Below are 17,710 nucleotides of genomic sequence, written 5' to 3'. Positions count from 1 at the left end.
CGTGTTGGCTTAATGAATCCTGTGTAGGCTCAATCAATTCTCGTTCGCTAAATCATGTTCCTATCAGGGAGTGGATATTAACGGTGGTAAGGAGAGGAGCAGGTTCCAAAAGGCACGACGGCCGCGCATAGATACTTCTGTGCGGGTGCGGAACAAACTCGATCCACGGTGGCCGCATAGATATCTTTCTATCCGCACATCCGGATTTAACTACTAAGCTTACGTGGCACTCCGTTTCTCACCCGAGGAAGAGGAGGGAGAGCTATAGCAGCGGTTCAGAGAGGAGAACGAATCCTATCCACATACCATCCCTCTCAAAACTCCTCTCTCTCCCCACGCACCCCCTTCTTGTCCAAATCCAACTAGTGTCCTGTTCTCATATTAATGGATTATGGACCACTAGAGAGCGGGGAGAAATAGGAGGGAGGAGGAAAAGAAAGAGAAAAATAGATAGATGGGATTCTTGTCGTCAGCCCGTCTGCAGGGACCGAGCTCAACAGCGGCAATCAACCCATTCCCTCCTCCATCTCAACGCATCTCTACTTCCCACTTGAGCTTCCCCAAGGTACTCCTCTTCCTGCCCTGGCTTCATGTTATTCCAATAAATACTCTTCTCTTTTCGGCCGTCTGATGGAGAAAGTAGTGTTAAACAAGCCAATCATCCTGCTTATCGTCATCCATTCCTCTTTCGGATAAACTTGGAAACAGAGCAGAGGCCAAACCGACCTCAGGCGTTCTTTCCAATTCGCTCGGCATCGGGGGAGAAGAAGACGAAGAGGGGCAGGTAAGCAATGATTAGGTTTATTTGGACGATGATATATGGTTCTTTGATGTAACGGATTCCCATGGTTGGAATTAGGATCGAGCTCGGCGGTCTGTGTCCTGCCATTGACTGAAGAGAATGTTGAGATGGTTCTGGATCAGGTGAGGCCGAGCTTGATGGCGGATGGAGGGAATGTGGCCCTGCAGGAGATTGACGGCCTCGTCGTGGTGTTGAAGCTGCAAGGCGCGTGCGGGTCGTGCCCGAGCTCGACGATGACTTTGAAGATGGGCATCGAGACGCGCCTCATGGACAAGATCCCAGAAATTCAGGCGGTCGAGCAAATCCTTGATAGCGAGACCGGGCTCGATCTCAATGAGGAGAACGTAGAAAAGGTTAGCCATTGCCGTAGCTTGATGCCAATTTCATGCATTTAAACTTTTCTTTTGATGAAAAATAGTGCATTTCAAACCTAGAATGCAGATTACTAGTTTTGAACAGCGGTAGGAAATCGATGAAACTAACAATTTCAGATTGTTCGATCTGTTTTAATCTTTGTCCACCGTCACGAATACAAGTTATCAAGGCCCATGCAATCTTCTCACCAGCTTAAATGCTAAAAATGTTTGAATGAACATAGGTTTGCGCTACTGACTTACGACTGTTTCGACATAAAACATGCTTCCCCATGAGTTGTCTCGCGCACAATTGGGAAGGTGGGAAGAAGCAAACAGGATGCTCAAACAATTTAGAGGCTTGTGGAAATCCATATTATCCCAATTTCCAGAGGCCCAAGATTTTAAGGATACTTGAAATCGCATTTTATCAGCAGATCTATCCTGAAAATCTAAGTACTGGGTAAATTTTGATGTAAGATTGTTGTCACCCACATGCCATGCCATGCCATTAGTATATGAATGTCAATCCGTTAATTCAGCTAGTTGTGACCACTTTGTATAACTAGTGTTGAACTAGAAAGTGGCACATGTTCTTTTCTAGCTTAGCACCAGATGTATATCATTCTTCATCTGAAGAGCTTGACCTGTTCATGGCCTTTGTTCTTTCTAATATCCAATACAACAGTTCAACATTTTTGTTATGCTTCCTGCTGCTGAAAAATAGACCCGGAGGTGACCACGAACCGAGGAGGAGGAGCTTCTGCTGCCGGCGTGGTGGCGGACGGCTGTCTCCAGCGAACCTGCAAAAAGTCTTTGGCCGAGGGATCCGGCGAAGACCCTCGGATGCTCAAGTCTGAAAGGAACTTTGGATATATTTTAATAGAGGTGTTTTTTGGCTCGGGAAGAAGATCCTCTCCCTAAAGTCCCCCCCCTTTTATAAGAGGGGGTGTAGGGGTTACACGCAATCGGGCGTGATTGCGCGAATTTTGGTTTAAATGAATTACCTTAGATGGCCCGAAATTTCGGGCTAGCTGACGATCGATTGAGATTGCATGAATTCATATATTGACAGCCGTTATGGCAGAGATTGTAGAATTTGACCCCAGATATGGAGGATTAGATGGTCCTTTCCTTAGGCGGACCAACTTGACTGTTGGTGGAGTTGGGGTCGGCTCGAGGTCAATCAGGCTTTATCCAGCCAAGACCATGTGTGCCAAGGTCGTTCCTGCCGAGGTCGTGCTTGTCGGTGTCATGCTTGTCGGGATTACGCCTGCCGTAGGATTCAGGTGCTTTAATTGTATTTTGTGGGGTGGTCCACTTTTTCCCCCATCACTACTTCCCTCACAGTAGGAACATCATGTGAAGAAAGCCAGAAGGTTTCATCATGGAACATCGCTATGCAATGATGAAGAAAACTGAGAAAATTTCTGCGAGAAAAACCAAAAGGATATTTCATTACATGACTGGATATGCAATGACTCGATAATTTGTGAGAATAGCTGATGTGGATCATATAATGTGTACTCATAAATAGGAAATTCTTGGGTTGGGATGTGATGACCATGGACCCTATTGAAATGTGATCGTATAAAGCATGTTAGTACATGTAAAGAGGTGAATGGCAGTATTACTTATCTCCCATACAATTTGATTAAAAAAATACTGACCTCCTATACGGACTGATTAAGTTAAGCCTCGATGATAATTATGTGGTGAACTTGGGGCTGGCCAGGTAGGGGTATAGGTTCATAAATGAACCTATTTTTAAAAATATTCGGTAATTAATTTTCATATGCAACTACACAGACAGGAGACCATTAAACCAAAGAAATTGCATCAATATATAAAATCAACCTAACATTCCAAATCTGATTGACAAGGTTCTGTTCTATAAAATTAGGTATCTCAACCAGTTGGTGAGATATTTGAGTAACGACTGTTTTTGTTGGGACTGTTCAAAGTTAAATATATCTGTTCCTTTTTGCAATTTTAGCATTCGCATTTTCATGAGGAATTTACATGGAGTACATATAAGGCTCCCTTAGAGTGGTTTTGCTTATCACACTTTTTAGGCAGCTCAAATAGTGAAGATCATTGCTACTGATACTGATCAAACGAGAAACAATTAATTCCAGTTCCAGAGCAAAATATTATATGGAGACATGCCACACAAACTAAAGCAGCCATAATTTGACATTATAGGAAACATGAAGAAAGGTGGCCATTATCTTCTTCCTTGAAGGTAAATATCTAATTGCATGAAAAACCTTAAAAAGTAGAATGCAGCCCAAAAAGACCAAATGAGCTCCAAATCTGATTCTTCTTGTAGTATCTCCATGACTAAGCTGGAAGTTTCAATTTTACTGAAAGGGTTCATTCACTGAAAGATATGTGAGATTGCTAAGCAACCAATCATTCAGCTTCAAACAATTTCTCAGTTGCACTGCAGTCCGAAACAATCTGAGCAGAGCTGATAAAAGTAACATACATTGACATTAAATAAGATAAACCCATTCCAACGACCATATCTTGGAAAATCTGTTCCACTCTATTTACTATAGCACATTAATGAATTATAGACCTTGTAGCTAGCTTTCCAACATGTCTAATAGAAGCCATTCTGACTCCTGCATGCAAAGCCATGGCTGCACTCAAACTATAACCCTCCACCTCATTTTACTTTGGAGTGGGACTTCAGAACGCGCCTGCATGCACAGGGTAGTAGCAAAATAGAAAATCTAGAAAAACACAAGCAAAAGTATGGAGATCAATTACCTATATGACAGAAAATAAACAGACTATATATTTATGATTCAGCTTAATTTAGCTATGTGTAACATCTACTGTCATTGCTGTAAATATATGCTATTTTGGTACAAGGACTAGAAAGTTGGGTGGCTTCCATGATAACTATGTATTTTTCTCCATAAGTAATCTAATAATTCAGATTTTACACCTGTAATTTATGTTGGAGTTCTCATAGATGCTGTAGGGATATATTGGAGACAAAGGGGCGGTCCTTGGTCGCAGGAAACTTTGATTTTTGGATCTATAAATTTCACTGGATTTTTATTTAAGAAGTACATCCCGTTGCTGCTTGGGAGTAAACTTGCATGATTTTACGATTGGCATGAGGTTTTGCTGGATAATTGTACATATTTCCTCTAATGCAACCCAATTTCATCTTTAGGTTCTTGCAGAGATAAGACCTTACCTTTCGGGCACAGGAGGTGGTTTGCTGGAGCTTGTTCAGATTGATGGCTATGCTGTGAAGGTTCGATTGAGTGGACCTGCTGCTGGGGTTATGACGGTCCGTGTAGCTCTGACGCAGAAGCTAAGAGAAAAAATCCCTTCAATCGCAGCTGTCCAGCTGACAGAGTAGTAATCTTAATTCCTAGTCCCAAATGTCCTCAAGCAATCTTGATATATTGTATCATCACAAAGCAATCAGCCATTCAGTCATCCCAGAATTGAAGGTCTGAGTGTTATCACTCAATAGACTAACATTCAGTAACTGGGATTATTCCCACTTTTACACTGTATGAGATAATTTAACTTTCTTACATTCAGCTCTACATGGATGAGTTCTTATAGGGGATTATGGGTGCGTGCTCATCGATAAAATTCCCATAATTCAATCATCTAACAAAAGGAACATTTGCAGCCATCTTAGTCCTGGCCATTTCAGAATAACAGCATAACTCATTCGCCTGAGAATCAAGCTTCAAGTCTTATCGTAATTTCATCAGCTCATGATCAAGAATTTGGATTCACATAACTTATTACATCCAGCTCTCCAATGTATCGAGTTCTTAAATGAGATTCTATGCCACAGCATCTCTTCTTCTTGTGCTACCTTGACAAGAACTTAGAATTTCAATCATCTAACATGAGGAAGGTGCAAAAGCTTGCACTCCCTTCATCATGCGGCCAAGCTCCTCCACCTTCTCCATCTCTTGACCTTGCATCAAAAACCCCTCCAACACCCGAAAAGCTCTCTCCGATGGCACCGACGCCCTGTCCACCATCTGCCTAAAACAGTGGTAAGCCTCCTCCACCCTCCCTCTGCAGCACAAACCAGTCACCAGCAGATCCAATGCATGCCGGTGAGGGCAACATCCCTTGTCCACCAAATAATTCCACAACTCCAACCCCAAGTCGGCCCTCCCATTCTCGCAGAACACCTTCATCAACAGCATCACTGTCCTCGTCCTTGGTACAAATTCCCTCTCCACCATCCTCCTATATAGTTTCCAAAATCCATCCAATTCCTCCAACCTCTTGAACCCACAGAACAGAGTGTAGTAACTCACGTCGTCAAGCCCGATCCGCTTCGCCTCCATCTCATCCAAAAGCTCCATTGCACTCTTCAAATCCCCGACCCTCGTGTAGGAACCAAGTAAAGCATTGTAAGCCCCTCTATCCGGACTCAGTCCTCTCTCGCCCATTTCGTCGAACAATCGGCGGGCACGCAAAGGGTTCTTCACGATGCCAGCCCCATGGATCAAAGTGGTCATGGTTTGGACCGTCGGCGTGCAATTCTTCTTCGTCATCTCGTCCACAAGCTCCAAAGCATCGAAAAATTGCCCCTTTTTGCAGTAGGCGTCGATCCGGATGCAGTAGGTGACGGCGTCGGGCTCGAATCCCCGGGCCAGCATGTCGTGGTAGAAGAGGTCGAGCGCCACGAGATGGCCGGACTCCTTGAAGCCGAGGAGGAGGGTGTTGAGGGTCCGGGCGTTGGGGGGGAAGCGGTGGTGGAGCTGGCGGAAGACGGCGCGGGCCTCGGCGACGAGGCCCTGGGAGCAGAAGGCCCGGAGGAGGGCGTTGAACTCGTCGGCGCCGAAGGCGAGGCCAGCGAGGGCCCAGGTGCGCTCGGCGCGGTCGAAGGCGTCGAGGGCCTCGGGTAAAGGGCGGAACTTGGCGAGGCGGGAGAGGAGGACGGCGAGGGGCTTGGGGGAGAGGAGGGAGGGGTGGGAGCGGGCGACGTCTTCAAGGAGGGCGAAGGAGGAGTCGAAGTCGCGGGCGCGGGAGAGGTGGTGGAGGGTGGTGGAGAGGGCGTAGGGGGAGGGGGGTGGGTGGTGGTGGTGGTGGAGGGAGAAGCGGAAGAGGTCGAGGGCCTTGGTGGCGAGGGCGTGGCCGGCGAAGAGGCGGCGGAGGAGGGGCTCGAGGAGGAGGGAGGAGGGGAAGTGGCGGAGGAGGAGGGGACGGAGGGGGAGAGGGTGGTTGCTGATGAGCTTCGCGAGGCGGTCGACGGCGGCGGCGGAAGGCAGTTGGGGGAGTGAGGTGGTGGTGGTGGTGGGAGCCGCGGTATTCTCGGAGCGGTTCATCAGGTGCTTGCGAATTTGTGTTGGGGGAGATGCTCTAGTTCTTGGTTCACCCACCAACCTGACCTGACCCTAATCAAATTCTTGAAATGGAATGACATTAGCTTATTAATGATCTTGTGATCTGAAAATATAGTGTTTATTCATCATTATTCCAATTTGAATTAAAGATCTCTTGAAAAGTACCAAGCAGGGAAATGGGGAATACCATTTGGTTCTGGTTCCAATCCAATATGAGAATTACAATCCAGTCGTGTAGGTTGGTCACGTGATATAGCCATGCCCTCCTAGGACAAGGTTCTAAAAAATATGCAAGGTTACAACCTTAATATCTAACAATAATGGCTACAATTTATAACAAATAACAAAGTTGTAAAATTATAAAATTTAATTATTTGATTATTACCAATAATGCTCTGTCTATTTATTCTTATTTCAACCATAGCCAAATACTAAGCAATCTGAATGAGTGCAAAATCTCTTTAGCAATGAAAATAGGACAACAATGTGTTTATCAGGAACAAGTTGATCAAGAACAAGTACCAATATTGGTACATAGATGTTTATTGTGCAGCAAAAATTAATAGTTTTATGGTAACCTCGAAAGTTAGATAGATACATGTTTTAATTGCAACAAGATCAAATAATAATATGATGTATGTACTGTTTATCTCTCTTAGCATATATTTTTCGAGAATAAAGATATTAGTCATGAATACAAAAGCAGAGTAGTTTTGGTGTGACTTCAATACAGATGATGGAATAGTATCAGTAGTCATCTTCATCGCCATCTCGCCACCCTGTGAATCTTCTGATAACAGCTGCAATCGCTCCAAGCACTAAGAACGCAGCAAATACTTCAAACCCTCCTCCAATACCTACTGCAACGCTGGGGCCTGGTGCAAAGAATGTGAAAGGAGACCAGCCCCATCCACCGTAGAATGGTACCCCATAGCCATACCCACCAACAAGAGGCGGCGCCATTGGTGGGTTGATGAATACATTAGTCCTGTCCAAAATGGAATGCTGTGTGATTAATTAGAAAAAGTAACAATCTAGGATCTCGCTAAAAAAGCTAACCGAAAGGTATTATTTGGGTTCCTTGATCTTGTATAAGTACTCAAGATCTATCTAGCAAATAACCGATGTGGGACTAAACACTCGCCCGCACGGATCCTCACAGAAAGCCCTAATAATGTGATTAATATATTTAACAGTGGAAGCTATGTTAGTTTCCATGGTGGCAAAGAAAGTGCGAATTATATGACGCAAGAGCCACATGGATAATGTGTTACTGAACTTAGGAAATTTATGTAACAAAATCCTAGTACCAAGCAACGATGAGAATTTTTTTTGTCATTTCGATAGATTTCCCAAAGTAAAATGCCAAATAAGAGAAAAGGTCTGTTGAAGTGAATCAAGTGAGAATAATGGAATAGGTACATCTTGTGATTTGGGTTAGTATCGGAGTACTTGGATAACATAAACATCCTACCAAGAAAATCTTTGTGTCTAAGGACTTACCTTGCTTCTAATTTTTTCCACCCCATCTCTCCTATTAGAAAGTGCTCATAAATTCTATCTTGACATTAGATCATATATTTTTCTTTTTCTGTACGGTTCAATTCTGCACTTTGCTAATGCTTTCAGTACTTCTACCTCCAAATATCCAACCCAACGATCAAAATTTACCATACCAATCAGTATCATACCATACTAAGCATACTAGTTATTGTTTGGTATGCTGTCTCGAAGCATACCAATACTATGTATATCTCATCGCCTCGTATCGTACCATATACTAACACTGTAATAGAATAGTACTAGTACAAAGTTCGATACTAAGATGGCGAACCTTGCCAGTGATTGCACCGTGATCATTCTTAGTCCCAAAGATGCATTACTAGTCTTACCAAGTAGGAGCCTAGCACATGTAACCTATTTGGTGACTGAACTAGGGAACAAATATTTCTGCTTTATATGCCCATATGATAAATGGCCAAGGATTCTCATAAAACTGTGACATAAAGAGAGAACATTTAAATTCAAGATTAATATTGAAATCTTTGATCAAAAATCTCCTAACTTGGACATTCCTAGAAGTTCAGGTTCTAATTTAAACCAGTTCTTCCCTTACCTTGAATTGTTAATTCGCGGGCCTGATGACCTTGGTGCTGCTGACCGGAACGCCTGACCTCCGACTCTGCCACCGGACTTGGCGGCCATGGCATCATGGACAGACCCAAGAGTGAGCACACCAGCCGCCAACGTGACAATACCCAGTTTGGCCAACTTCATCTCACTTGTGCTGCTCAATCCATAATACAAATCTTATATCGTCAGACACCAACCAAACTAGCAATGAAAAGTTTTTTAAAGTATTGGGATGGAGTATGTGGAGGAAGCTTTTCTTGGTCATACCCAGATGAGCCTGATTCCTTTTCCATGGAACACCGGAATGAGAGCAGTAGGGGCGGAAGCGACCTCCTTGTGGGCTTGGGAATTGAGGAGAGGGGGTTGCCTGTGAGGAAGGCGTGTTGAGGGGAGGCTAAAGCCATGCTCTTCTTGCTTGGTAAGGAGAAAGCTTCTTCTTCCCTCGCTGGGAGCCCTTGTATCAGATTTTTTTTTTTTCTTTTTCTTTTTCTTTTGTTTCAACTGTGGCATGTTTTAGGGAGAGAGCTAGAAGAAGAAGGCTGAGGCTCATCTTTCTAGAGGTTGGAAGCTTACCACGTGGCTGGAGGACAATGGCGTGGTGGAAGTTTCAAGAGGGGGAGATCTTTTTCCCTTCTCCTAGCTTGATAAAATTTGGTGCCATTCTCTGCTGGCGTTTTGTCTCGGTTGGAATAGCATGTCGTATGCAGTGAAATTGACTGCTTTTCTGCATGGTTGTGGTTTTACTGCATAGGATGTTACTAACTACAAAAATTATCTTAAATATCAGGTCATGTTCAAGTCCAATTTACTTTACTTCCAGTCGGCTACAGGGTTAATTTGTGGAACTTGTCTTTGAACCAGAAGATTTTGCACAAGTAGTGCATAGCTAGTTGAATTTATGCCTGGTCATCATTTTCTAAGGTTTTAGCAAGTTCACTATTATACTGCAAGAGGCATGCATCCTATACAAGTGTAGGTTGAAATTGCCTGCATTGCAAGCTTTACTGTACTAGGCCAAAAATTGAACTCAGATGGGTTGCTTGGTATGGTAGTACATTATGCAATATATACAGCACACTTTTGCCTTGAGGGCGAGTCTTAATATAAGTGTAAAGGTTGCTCCTGTGATTTGGAGGTCAAGAGTTGCTATGAAGTCTGGAGAGCCAGTATTGGCCATGCAGTTAGTACTGTCGTAGTCCAAGAGCTTCCCCCAGAACGTTTCTCTCAGATGGAAGAAAAGAGAGTTTTGGCATATGAATTTGCATTAATCTCTCATGCAAATTCCCTAAAAGCCAATGAAGCCATAAGTAGATACCGCCAATGAAGCCATCCAACATTAGGAACATGTAGATCATGGAGGCAGAAATAACCAAACTGTTGTTTCACATTGCAGAGTGATCATTACCGAGGACATAACATCTATGGTAGCCATGGCCAATGTATCAGCACATGAGATCTTGTTGGTGCACCGGGGGATTGCTGTCCACCGCTGCCTTAGCTTTGATCACCGTGTCAAACCCGTCCCCTGCAAGCGATGAGTCCTGAATTGTGCCTCTCATCATGACCGATCGGTGATACGAGCATCGCCGATACATCACAACCCTGCCACCATGTCAAACACCAAGCTAGTTGGGTTCTGGAGTCCGAAGAACTTATCACAAGCATTGTCATAATAATAGAGGGACTAGTTTTTGCCGAAGATCATGGTCTGATCCGGACGAAGCAATCATGAAAGAAGAGCCTTAGTGTGTGCCTGGGGCTGTGGCAAAAGTCTGCTGTAGCTTCTGAGTGACAGCAACACGCATGATGGACTCAAACATTGTGTAAGAAAATATAAAATATATAAATAAATCTATCTTATCCTATCAACTTAAGTTTTTGAAACAAGTGGTGATTTTAACATGGTATCAGAGCAGAAGTTCTGAGTTCGAACTTTGTCTTTGCACTATTTAACTCCATTTATTAAAAATTTTACATGTTGGGCTCACCAATTAAAGAAAAGTCTAGAGTGGTTCGTTTTTTGGTGAAAGCTATGTGGGCTCATATGGAGGTATGATGAGATGTAAAGATGAGTGCGGGAGGGGGGTTATGGTTTATTACTTCATATTCTTCAAATGCGTTGAAACCCGAGAGCAGAGTGAACGAAATGGGCTTCGATTGACGAAATTTCCAGGTGAGTGAGATCGTGTTGAGTGCAATGGAATATTAGAGCTTGTGCTTTGGTGTTGGAGTTTGGATCTTACTAACACGTAGAAACTAAGGATTTTTTGATGGGTTCTCATCTTTACATCGAAAAAAGGTAGATGAAGTTTGGGTCTGGATAGAATGCACTGGCTTACATGAGCATTTCAAGACACGTCAAGGGTGCTTTTAAAGAAGAGTGGTGTGTGTTCTCATGGACTTCGTGTCAATGGATTGTAAGCATTTAGATCAGGTAGGCTTACAAGATTGGACTGACGCAATGGGAATTTGGACCAGCTTGAATCCTAGCACGCATTGGATTGCTTTATAAAAGCGTAGGTCACCTAGTTAATATATTAGGCTTGGCATTGCCATTGCCAACCCCTTGGGCCCTACTGGCGCTAACTGAGCATGAGAAGCCACTTACTTGGATTAGGAAAGCCAGTGTTGGGAACACATGGATGACCAATACTATCCCAGTAACCACTCTGGACTGCTGATTGTGGCTCTGCAATCAGTCTCACCTCCGCATTTAAAGAACTATTAGAAACATCAATGAGTTTTTTCTTCTTTCTTTTTTTTTTCTTCTTTTTTTTCTTTCTTTATATAATGCGTGTATGAATACATTCAATAAAATCAAAAAACACAAGCTCACGGAGTGCTTGTGGCAGCTCCTTTCCTTACCACAGGGTGTATCCTGAGTGGTGGGCCGCGTAGGCAGCCACCCAGTCAGCCACCCCGTTGGCGAGGCTACCCCATCCCTCATCATCCCTATGTCCCAGATTAGGGGGTGGTCCGTGCTCTCTCCACTCGGCCCCCCTCGAATCTACCCAATGACCGTGGCCGAATCGTCTTTCCGGATGATCGAACTGGCCTGCAGCACCTGCCGCGCATGTCAAATATCTGCCCAGGCAGCTTATAACTCCGCCTATGAAACCGACGTGTCAAACAATTGACAGCTGCCCGCTGCTACTATTCTGGAATGCGGGCCCCATATAACAAAGCTTGCACCGCCCAAACATCCATAAGTTTGAAAGCCTTTTTAACACCATCAGCAAGCACCCCCATTAGAGAGAACCTAAGTTTGATCCTCATCGACACCATCATTGGCATCGTTAATACTCGCATCTACGCAGAGAATGGAGAGTAATGCATGAGCTAAACTTTCGTTTTATATTATATAATAAAATACATATGAGATATGAATCATTACATTTAACCCTCCATCGGACTAAGATATAAAAAAAAAGAGCCTCGAATGTGAAATTTGAACTAAAGCTTGGCAGGTTAAGACCGCATTTTTGGCCCATTTGATATCACTCTTGTTTAGGGCTAGAAGTGGGCTCGGGCCGGCCCGAAGCCCATCGGGTCGGGCTGCCTGCGGGCCGGGCTATGGGTTAAACCCAATGAATTTCAGGCCGGGCTCGGGCTGAAAACTTAAGTCCAATTCTATTTTGGGTCGGGCTCGGGTTTTCCATTGGCCCGGCCCAGGCCCAATGCCAGCCCGAACCAGATTGAAGACGGCCCGAGCCAGTCGCGACTTAGAGTTAGCCAGTTAGGGAATTTTTGGAGTTTTTTTTGCCGAGTCGTGATTTGCAGAGGCGAGAGCCGCGAGACCGAGACGCGGAGAGCCGGAGACGGTGGTCCGGTGGAGGCGTGGAGGCTCGTCGTCGTCTCGAATTTCTCACCAGTCGTCGTCGTCGTCGGCGGCTTGTTGAGTGCAGAGGCGAGACGAGAGCGGTGGAGGCTCGTCGTCGGCGGCTCGTTGAATGCTACTGCTAGGGTTTCTCCGCTCCCTTCTCGGATCGTCGTCGTCGTCGCCGACTCGCCGAGTGCCAATCGTCTCGGATCGTCGCCCTCATCTCCCTTCTCCTCCAGGCTCCACCCCCTCACCGCCAAAATTGATCGTCACTTGAGCTGCATCGGCTCTAGTCGGCTCTCAGGTTAGGGTTTTTTGGATAATCTATTCTCTCTTGGTGCTTTACCTTGTTCTATTCTCTCTTGAGTCTTGATAGGAATCAACGGTCCTTCTCCTTGATAATCTATTGATAGAAGGGTATTTAAAAAAACAGAGCGACCATTCGACCAAGCGTTTCTCCTTTCCTTCTCCCTCCTCTCTGGCGCTGACCGACCGGCCCCGATCCTCTTCTCCTCCTTCCTCTGTGGTGCTGACCGACCTGCCGAGAAAGAGGTAATTACTTGTGTTTAGTGCGTTTTAGACTTTTACTGTTATTTCTACAATTCTACTAAGTTTGTGGTTTTGATTAGGTTTGTGGTTTTGAATAGGTAATTAAAAGTGTGATGTGTAATGCCTGATGCTATTGGCTTGCTTTTCTTGTTGTTTGCCTCAGACACACTGAACTCAATCTCAATTTGTTGATCACTGATCCATAGTCTCGCTGATTCCTTTCCTCTTTATTTTCTCCTCTCTTTATCTGATTTGAAGGTTTCAGGAAGTCCTTGTTATCTTTCCAACCTTAACAACTTGTAAGCCTAGGAACTATAATAGTTTCCTTTTGACATAAATCTTCAACTTCTAAAAATATTTTGATAAATCTATTTGGAAGTCCTGCTTGTGGCTTTTCAGTGCCAGGACTTGTATAATCAAATTGGCCATTTCCAAACAGGGCAAGGGTAACTATTGACTTGTAAATTGAAAAAATCTTCCCAATATTAAAAAAATCAGTGATTGTGCTGCCAAAAGTCTTAAGATTTTCAGATATAGCACAAATGAAGGGCAATTAATTCCTTATTTTACTTACCAGGATAATGGTATAGCTCTTCAAAAGTACATAGCTAGATGATCTCCCAGACATCAAGAACATAGCTAGATGATCTCCCAGACATAGCTAGTCACACCACTTATAAATTTCCAAGAAACGCTATACGTGTTCCCAGTAGACATGAGCCAAACCAAACTAAATAATATATCTTCCATTCCAGAAGCTGCTCATACCTCATCTGTTTATAAGACTGTAACAAACAGGGGATGATTCATTGAGATAGTAATGACATGACTATATCTCCAACTTTGTCAATAACAAGAGTTCTAAATTTTCGTACATATCTGATGCTATAGGTTAAATTTGTGATATTTATTTTGTTATTTGGGCAGATTATTTTTACTAATGTCTCATTCAAAAATGGGTGAAAATGAGACTGTTGAAGATTTAAGGAATGAGGATGATAGAAATGAAGATACTTCTAGAAAAAGTTCTTGGGTATGGAATCACTTTATCGAGGAAAAAAAATTCTGAAGGGTCAATAGCTAAGTGCAAATATTGTAAAAAAGTTTTAAGTGGGAGCACTAAAGGAGGAACGAGTCATCTAAAACGCCATCTTGAAAATGTTTGCAAGATGTATCAAAAGAATCCGACTAATCAGTTGTTCTTACTACCAAGTTCAAAAGATCCAATAAAGTGTTTCAAATTCAATCAAGAAGAGGGTAGAAAAATTCTCGCAAAATTTATCATATATGCCGAGCTTCCATTTCGTATTGTTGAGCACACTGTTTTTCTGAATTTTATGAGATCTTTTCAGCCATTATTCAAAATTATGGGTCGTAAGACTGTAAAACATGATTGTATGGCTTTGTATCAAGAAGAGAGGAAAAAATTGCATGATGTATTCAAGAACCTAAGTTCTTGGGTTAGTTTCACTACATATTTGGACATCAAATCAGAAAATTGGTTACATTTCTTTCACAGCACATTATATTGATTCTGATTTTATTCTGCATAAGAAGATTATTAGTTTCAAGAAACTTCCATACCCTCACACCAGCTTTGCAATTGAAGATGCTATAAGAAAATGTCTTGTTGAATGGGAATTGGATTGTAAAATATGTTGTATTACTTTGGATAATTGCAGCACAAATGACGCTGTAATGAGAAGGCTCCGAGATCACTTTTGTTATGCAATATTGTTTAGTGGGGAGTACAGTCATATTAAATGTTGTGCACATATATTAAATATTATGGTTCAGGATGGAATGAAAATCATTCATGAAACTATTGAATGTATAAGAGAAATTGTTAGATATGTCTCTGCATCCCCATCTCGAATGCAAGCATTTAATGAAATTGTACAGCATATGAGACTTCCTGCTAGAAAAGGACTCACTTTGGATGTTCCTACAAGGTGGAATTCTATTTATGAAATGTTGCATGATGCACTTGGTTATAAAGATGCTCTTATTAGATATGCAACTGAGCATTCATGTGTATGCCCCACCAATGATGAATGGAAAAAGGCTTCTATAATTCTTAAATTCTTAAAAGCCTTTCTTGATGCCACTAAAGTATTTTCTGGTTATAAGTATCCCACATCCAATTTATACCTAAAAGAAGTTTGGAAAATTAGGGCTTTATTGATGGATGAAAGTATTGATACTGATGAAACAGTGAAACAATTAACAAATGAGATGCTAAAGAAGTTTAACAAATATTGGTCTCAGTGCAATAATTTGTTGGTAATTGCTTCTGTTTTGGATCCCAGATCAAAGTTGATATTTGTAGAGTTTTGTTATCAAAAGGCATTTGAGTTGGAGGAATGCAAGAAAAAGATTGATGATATTCGTGCTTGTCTTTTTAAATTGTATAATGAGTATGTAGATGCAACAAGGGTGCAGCCCTCTACGAGTTCAAGTGAGCGAACATCTAATTTTGGTGGACAAGGTGATATAAGTTCCGTTTCTTCCAAAAAAAATTTGGTATGGATTTTGCTCAATTTAGAAGTCAGAGTTCTTCAAAACGCCTAAAGAGATCCGAGCTAGATAATTATTTGGATGATGATGTGCTTCCTGATTTGGAGAATAAGGAATTTGATATCTTGGCTTGGTGGAAGAGCAATGCAGCAGTCTATCCTATACTATCAAGAATGGCTCGAGATGTTCTGGCTATTCCAGTCTCCACTGTTTCATCTGAGTCGGCATTCAGCACTGGTGGTAGAGTTGTGGATCAGTATCGAAGCTCTTTGAGCCCATCTACCGTAGAAGCCTTAGTTTGTACCCAAGATTGGCTTCGTGAACAATATGATGAAGGTATATAAATCTTTTAAATTTATCTAATATTTTTTATTTGCTTATTGTACTTATAATTTAAACATTTATGATTGATTTGTGTGTTAACAGTTGCAAATTGCTCGAGTTCTGTAACGTTGAATGTAGATGACGACACCTTGGAGTGGGCAAATTGCTCTCTCCTCTAGCTGCAAATTACAGGTCAAGCATAAGATATCTTTTATGTTTCAATCTCTACAATCTTATTGTAAGCTCATTTGGGAAATGCCTTTGTCAACTGTTGTCAATACTTTTCCATTTTACTCGATCATAAAATTTTGTAATTTACTATAATTTGTACTTCATCTCCTTAATTTGTGATCTCATTTGTTTCTGATGTCCAATGTTTTCAATGGACAGATTTCATTCGCTTCATCTGAGGTCAGCGGCATTCTAGAGGCATATATCTTCATAGCTGAAGTACAGGGCCCTTGAGTTGCTTACTTGCTTGGTTCCATTTTGATCTGCATCTTTTCATTGAAGCTACTATTTAACTGGAGGGGGTTGGCTTAGTCTTTGGTTTATTAATTTGGTAAAATGATTCTTGCATTATTTCCAATGCGTATAATTTTATCCATGGTCCGTGAAGAATGCAATCCTTAGTTCTATGATTGGCCATTTGAATTGAGGTTGGTGTGGTTTGAGTCGTTTGACAGAGCTGCCCAAATTTGATTTGGTTATAAAAATCTATCGTTGCAGGAGCAGCAGGACAGACAAATGAGACTAAATGACTTCTGCAGCATTTTATCAAGCATAGGCATGAATATAATTTGACAGGAGTTGCATTGATTTTTTCATTAAATCGGGCTGGCCCAATTGGGCTGCCCGCTCGGGCCGGACTCGGGCTGGCCCAATCGGGCTGGCCTAATCGGGCTCGGGCCGGGCTCGGACCGAGTTTTTGTAAAACAGTTTGGGCCGAGGGCCGACCCGAAGCCCGAAAAATAATTTCGGGCCGGGCTTGGGTAGGGGTGTTGAGGATGATAGTGTTATTTTGATGATTAACAAGCAATAATCAAGAGTATGTTACAAGTTAATTCGATACTTCATTTATAAGTCTGTTACTCTCAGTATATTTGTATAAATGCATTTCATTGTTTATTTGGATGAATCTAACCTTGAGTTGCAGTAAAGTGTGGATTGAGTCGACCCCAAGGTTGATTGGGTTGACCCCGGCACATCAAGAAAGCATTTGGCACACTTCTGCAAAAATGGCACGGATGAACAGTAGTTGGGTCGACCCAAGGAAAGCATGAGTCGACCCAAACCTCAAGCCTCTCAAAGACTCAGGAAAATGGTTCTCTGGAAATACTGAGAGGGTCGACCCAAGATAAAGTTGAGTCGACCCAAGCTTGAGTCGACCCAAACAGTGAGAGGGTCGACCCAAAGACAATGACAGAATACATGACAGAAAAGGTTCTCTGGAAATCCTGAGAGGGTCGACCCAAGTAAAAGTTGAGTCGACCCAACTGAACCTTGAGTCGACCCAAAGAAATGTTGAGTCGACCCAAGTGAAGGAAGGCTGAAATGCAAAGTTTTGTGGTTCTGAGAGGGTCGACCAAAGAAGAAGTTGAGTCGACCCAACTGAACCTTGAGTCGACCCAAAGAAATGTTGGGTCGACCCAAGTGAAGGAAGGCTGAATTGCAAGTTTCTGTGATTCTAAGAGGGTCGACCCAAGGAAAGGTTGAGTCGACCCAAGTGAAAGTTGGGTCGACCCAAGGACAGGTTGAGCCGACCCAAGCACGGACAGAAGCATAACGGCTAGTTGTGCAGAAGTGCTTTTTGGACTCCCAACGGCTATAAACGGCTAGTTTCTTCAAACCAACGGTCAGAAAG

At 42.7% G+C, this 17,710-nt stretch overlaps 2 protein-coding genes across 2 annotated transcripts; one reads left to right on the top strand and one right to left on the bottom strand.

The window, feature by feature from the left end:
- The first annotated feature begins 323 nt into the window (after window positions 1-323).
- LOC120107657 (nifU-like protein 3, chloroplastic) lies at window positions 324-4,733 on the top strand. Its single transcript, XM_039121019.1, has 4 exons — window positions 324-565; window positions 709-784; window positions 860-1,155; window positions 4,349-4,733. The coding sequence occupies exons 1-4, from the start codon at window positions 455-457 to the stop codon at window positions 4,538-4,540; spliced, it is 675 nt and encodes a 224-aa protein (XP_038976947.1). The 5' UTR covers window positions 324-454; the 3' UTR covers window positions 4,541-4,733.
- An 86-nt stretch (window positions 4,734-4,819) lies between these two features.
- LOC120107656 (pentatricopeptide repeat-containing protein At3g61360-like) lies at window positions 4,820-9,171 on the bottom strand. The gene is made up of 3 exons (XM_039121018.1): window positions 8,904-9,171; window positions 8,620-8,790; window positions 4,820-7,491 (listed from the first exon to the last, which is right to left on the bottom strand). Exon 3 carries the CDS (start codon window positions 6,483-6,485, stop codon window positions 5,043-5,045), a length of 1,443 nt encoding a protein of 480 aa, XP_038976946.1. The 5' UTR covers window positions 6,486-7,491; window positions 8,620-8,790; window positions 8,904-9,171; the 3' UTR covers window positions 4,820-5,042.
- Window positions 9,172-17,710: the final 8,539 nt, after the last annotated feature.

The sequence above is a fragment of the Phoenix dactylifera genome, unplaced genomic scaffold (assembly GCF_009389715.1).
Source record: "Phoenix dactylifera cultivar Barhee BC4 unplaced genomic scaffold, palm_55x_up_171113_PBpolish2nd_filt_p 000948F, whole genome shotgun sequence".
Taxonomy (NCBI): domain Eukaryota; kingdom Viridiplantae; phylum Streptophyta; class Magnoliopsida; order Arecales; family Arecaceae; genus Phoenix; species Phoenix dactylifera.
The sequence above is the reverse complement of the archived record's forward strand: the minus strand, read 5'-3'. Positions and strand labels throughout refer to the sequence as shown.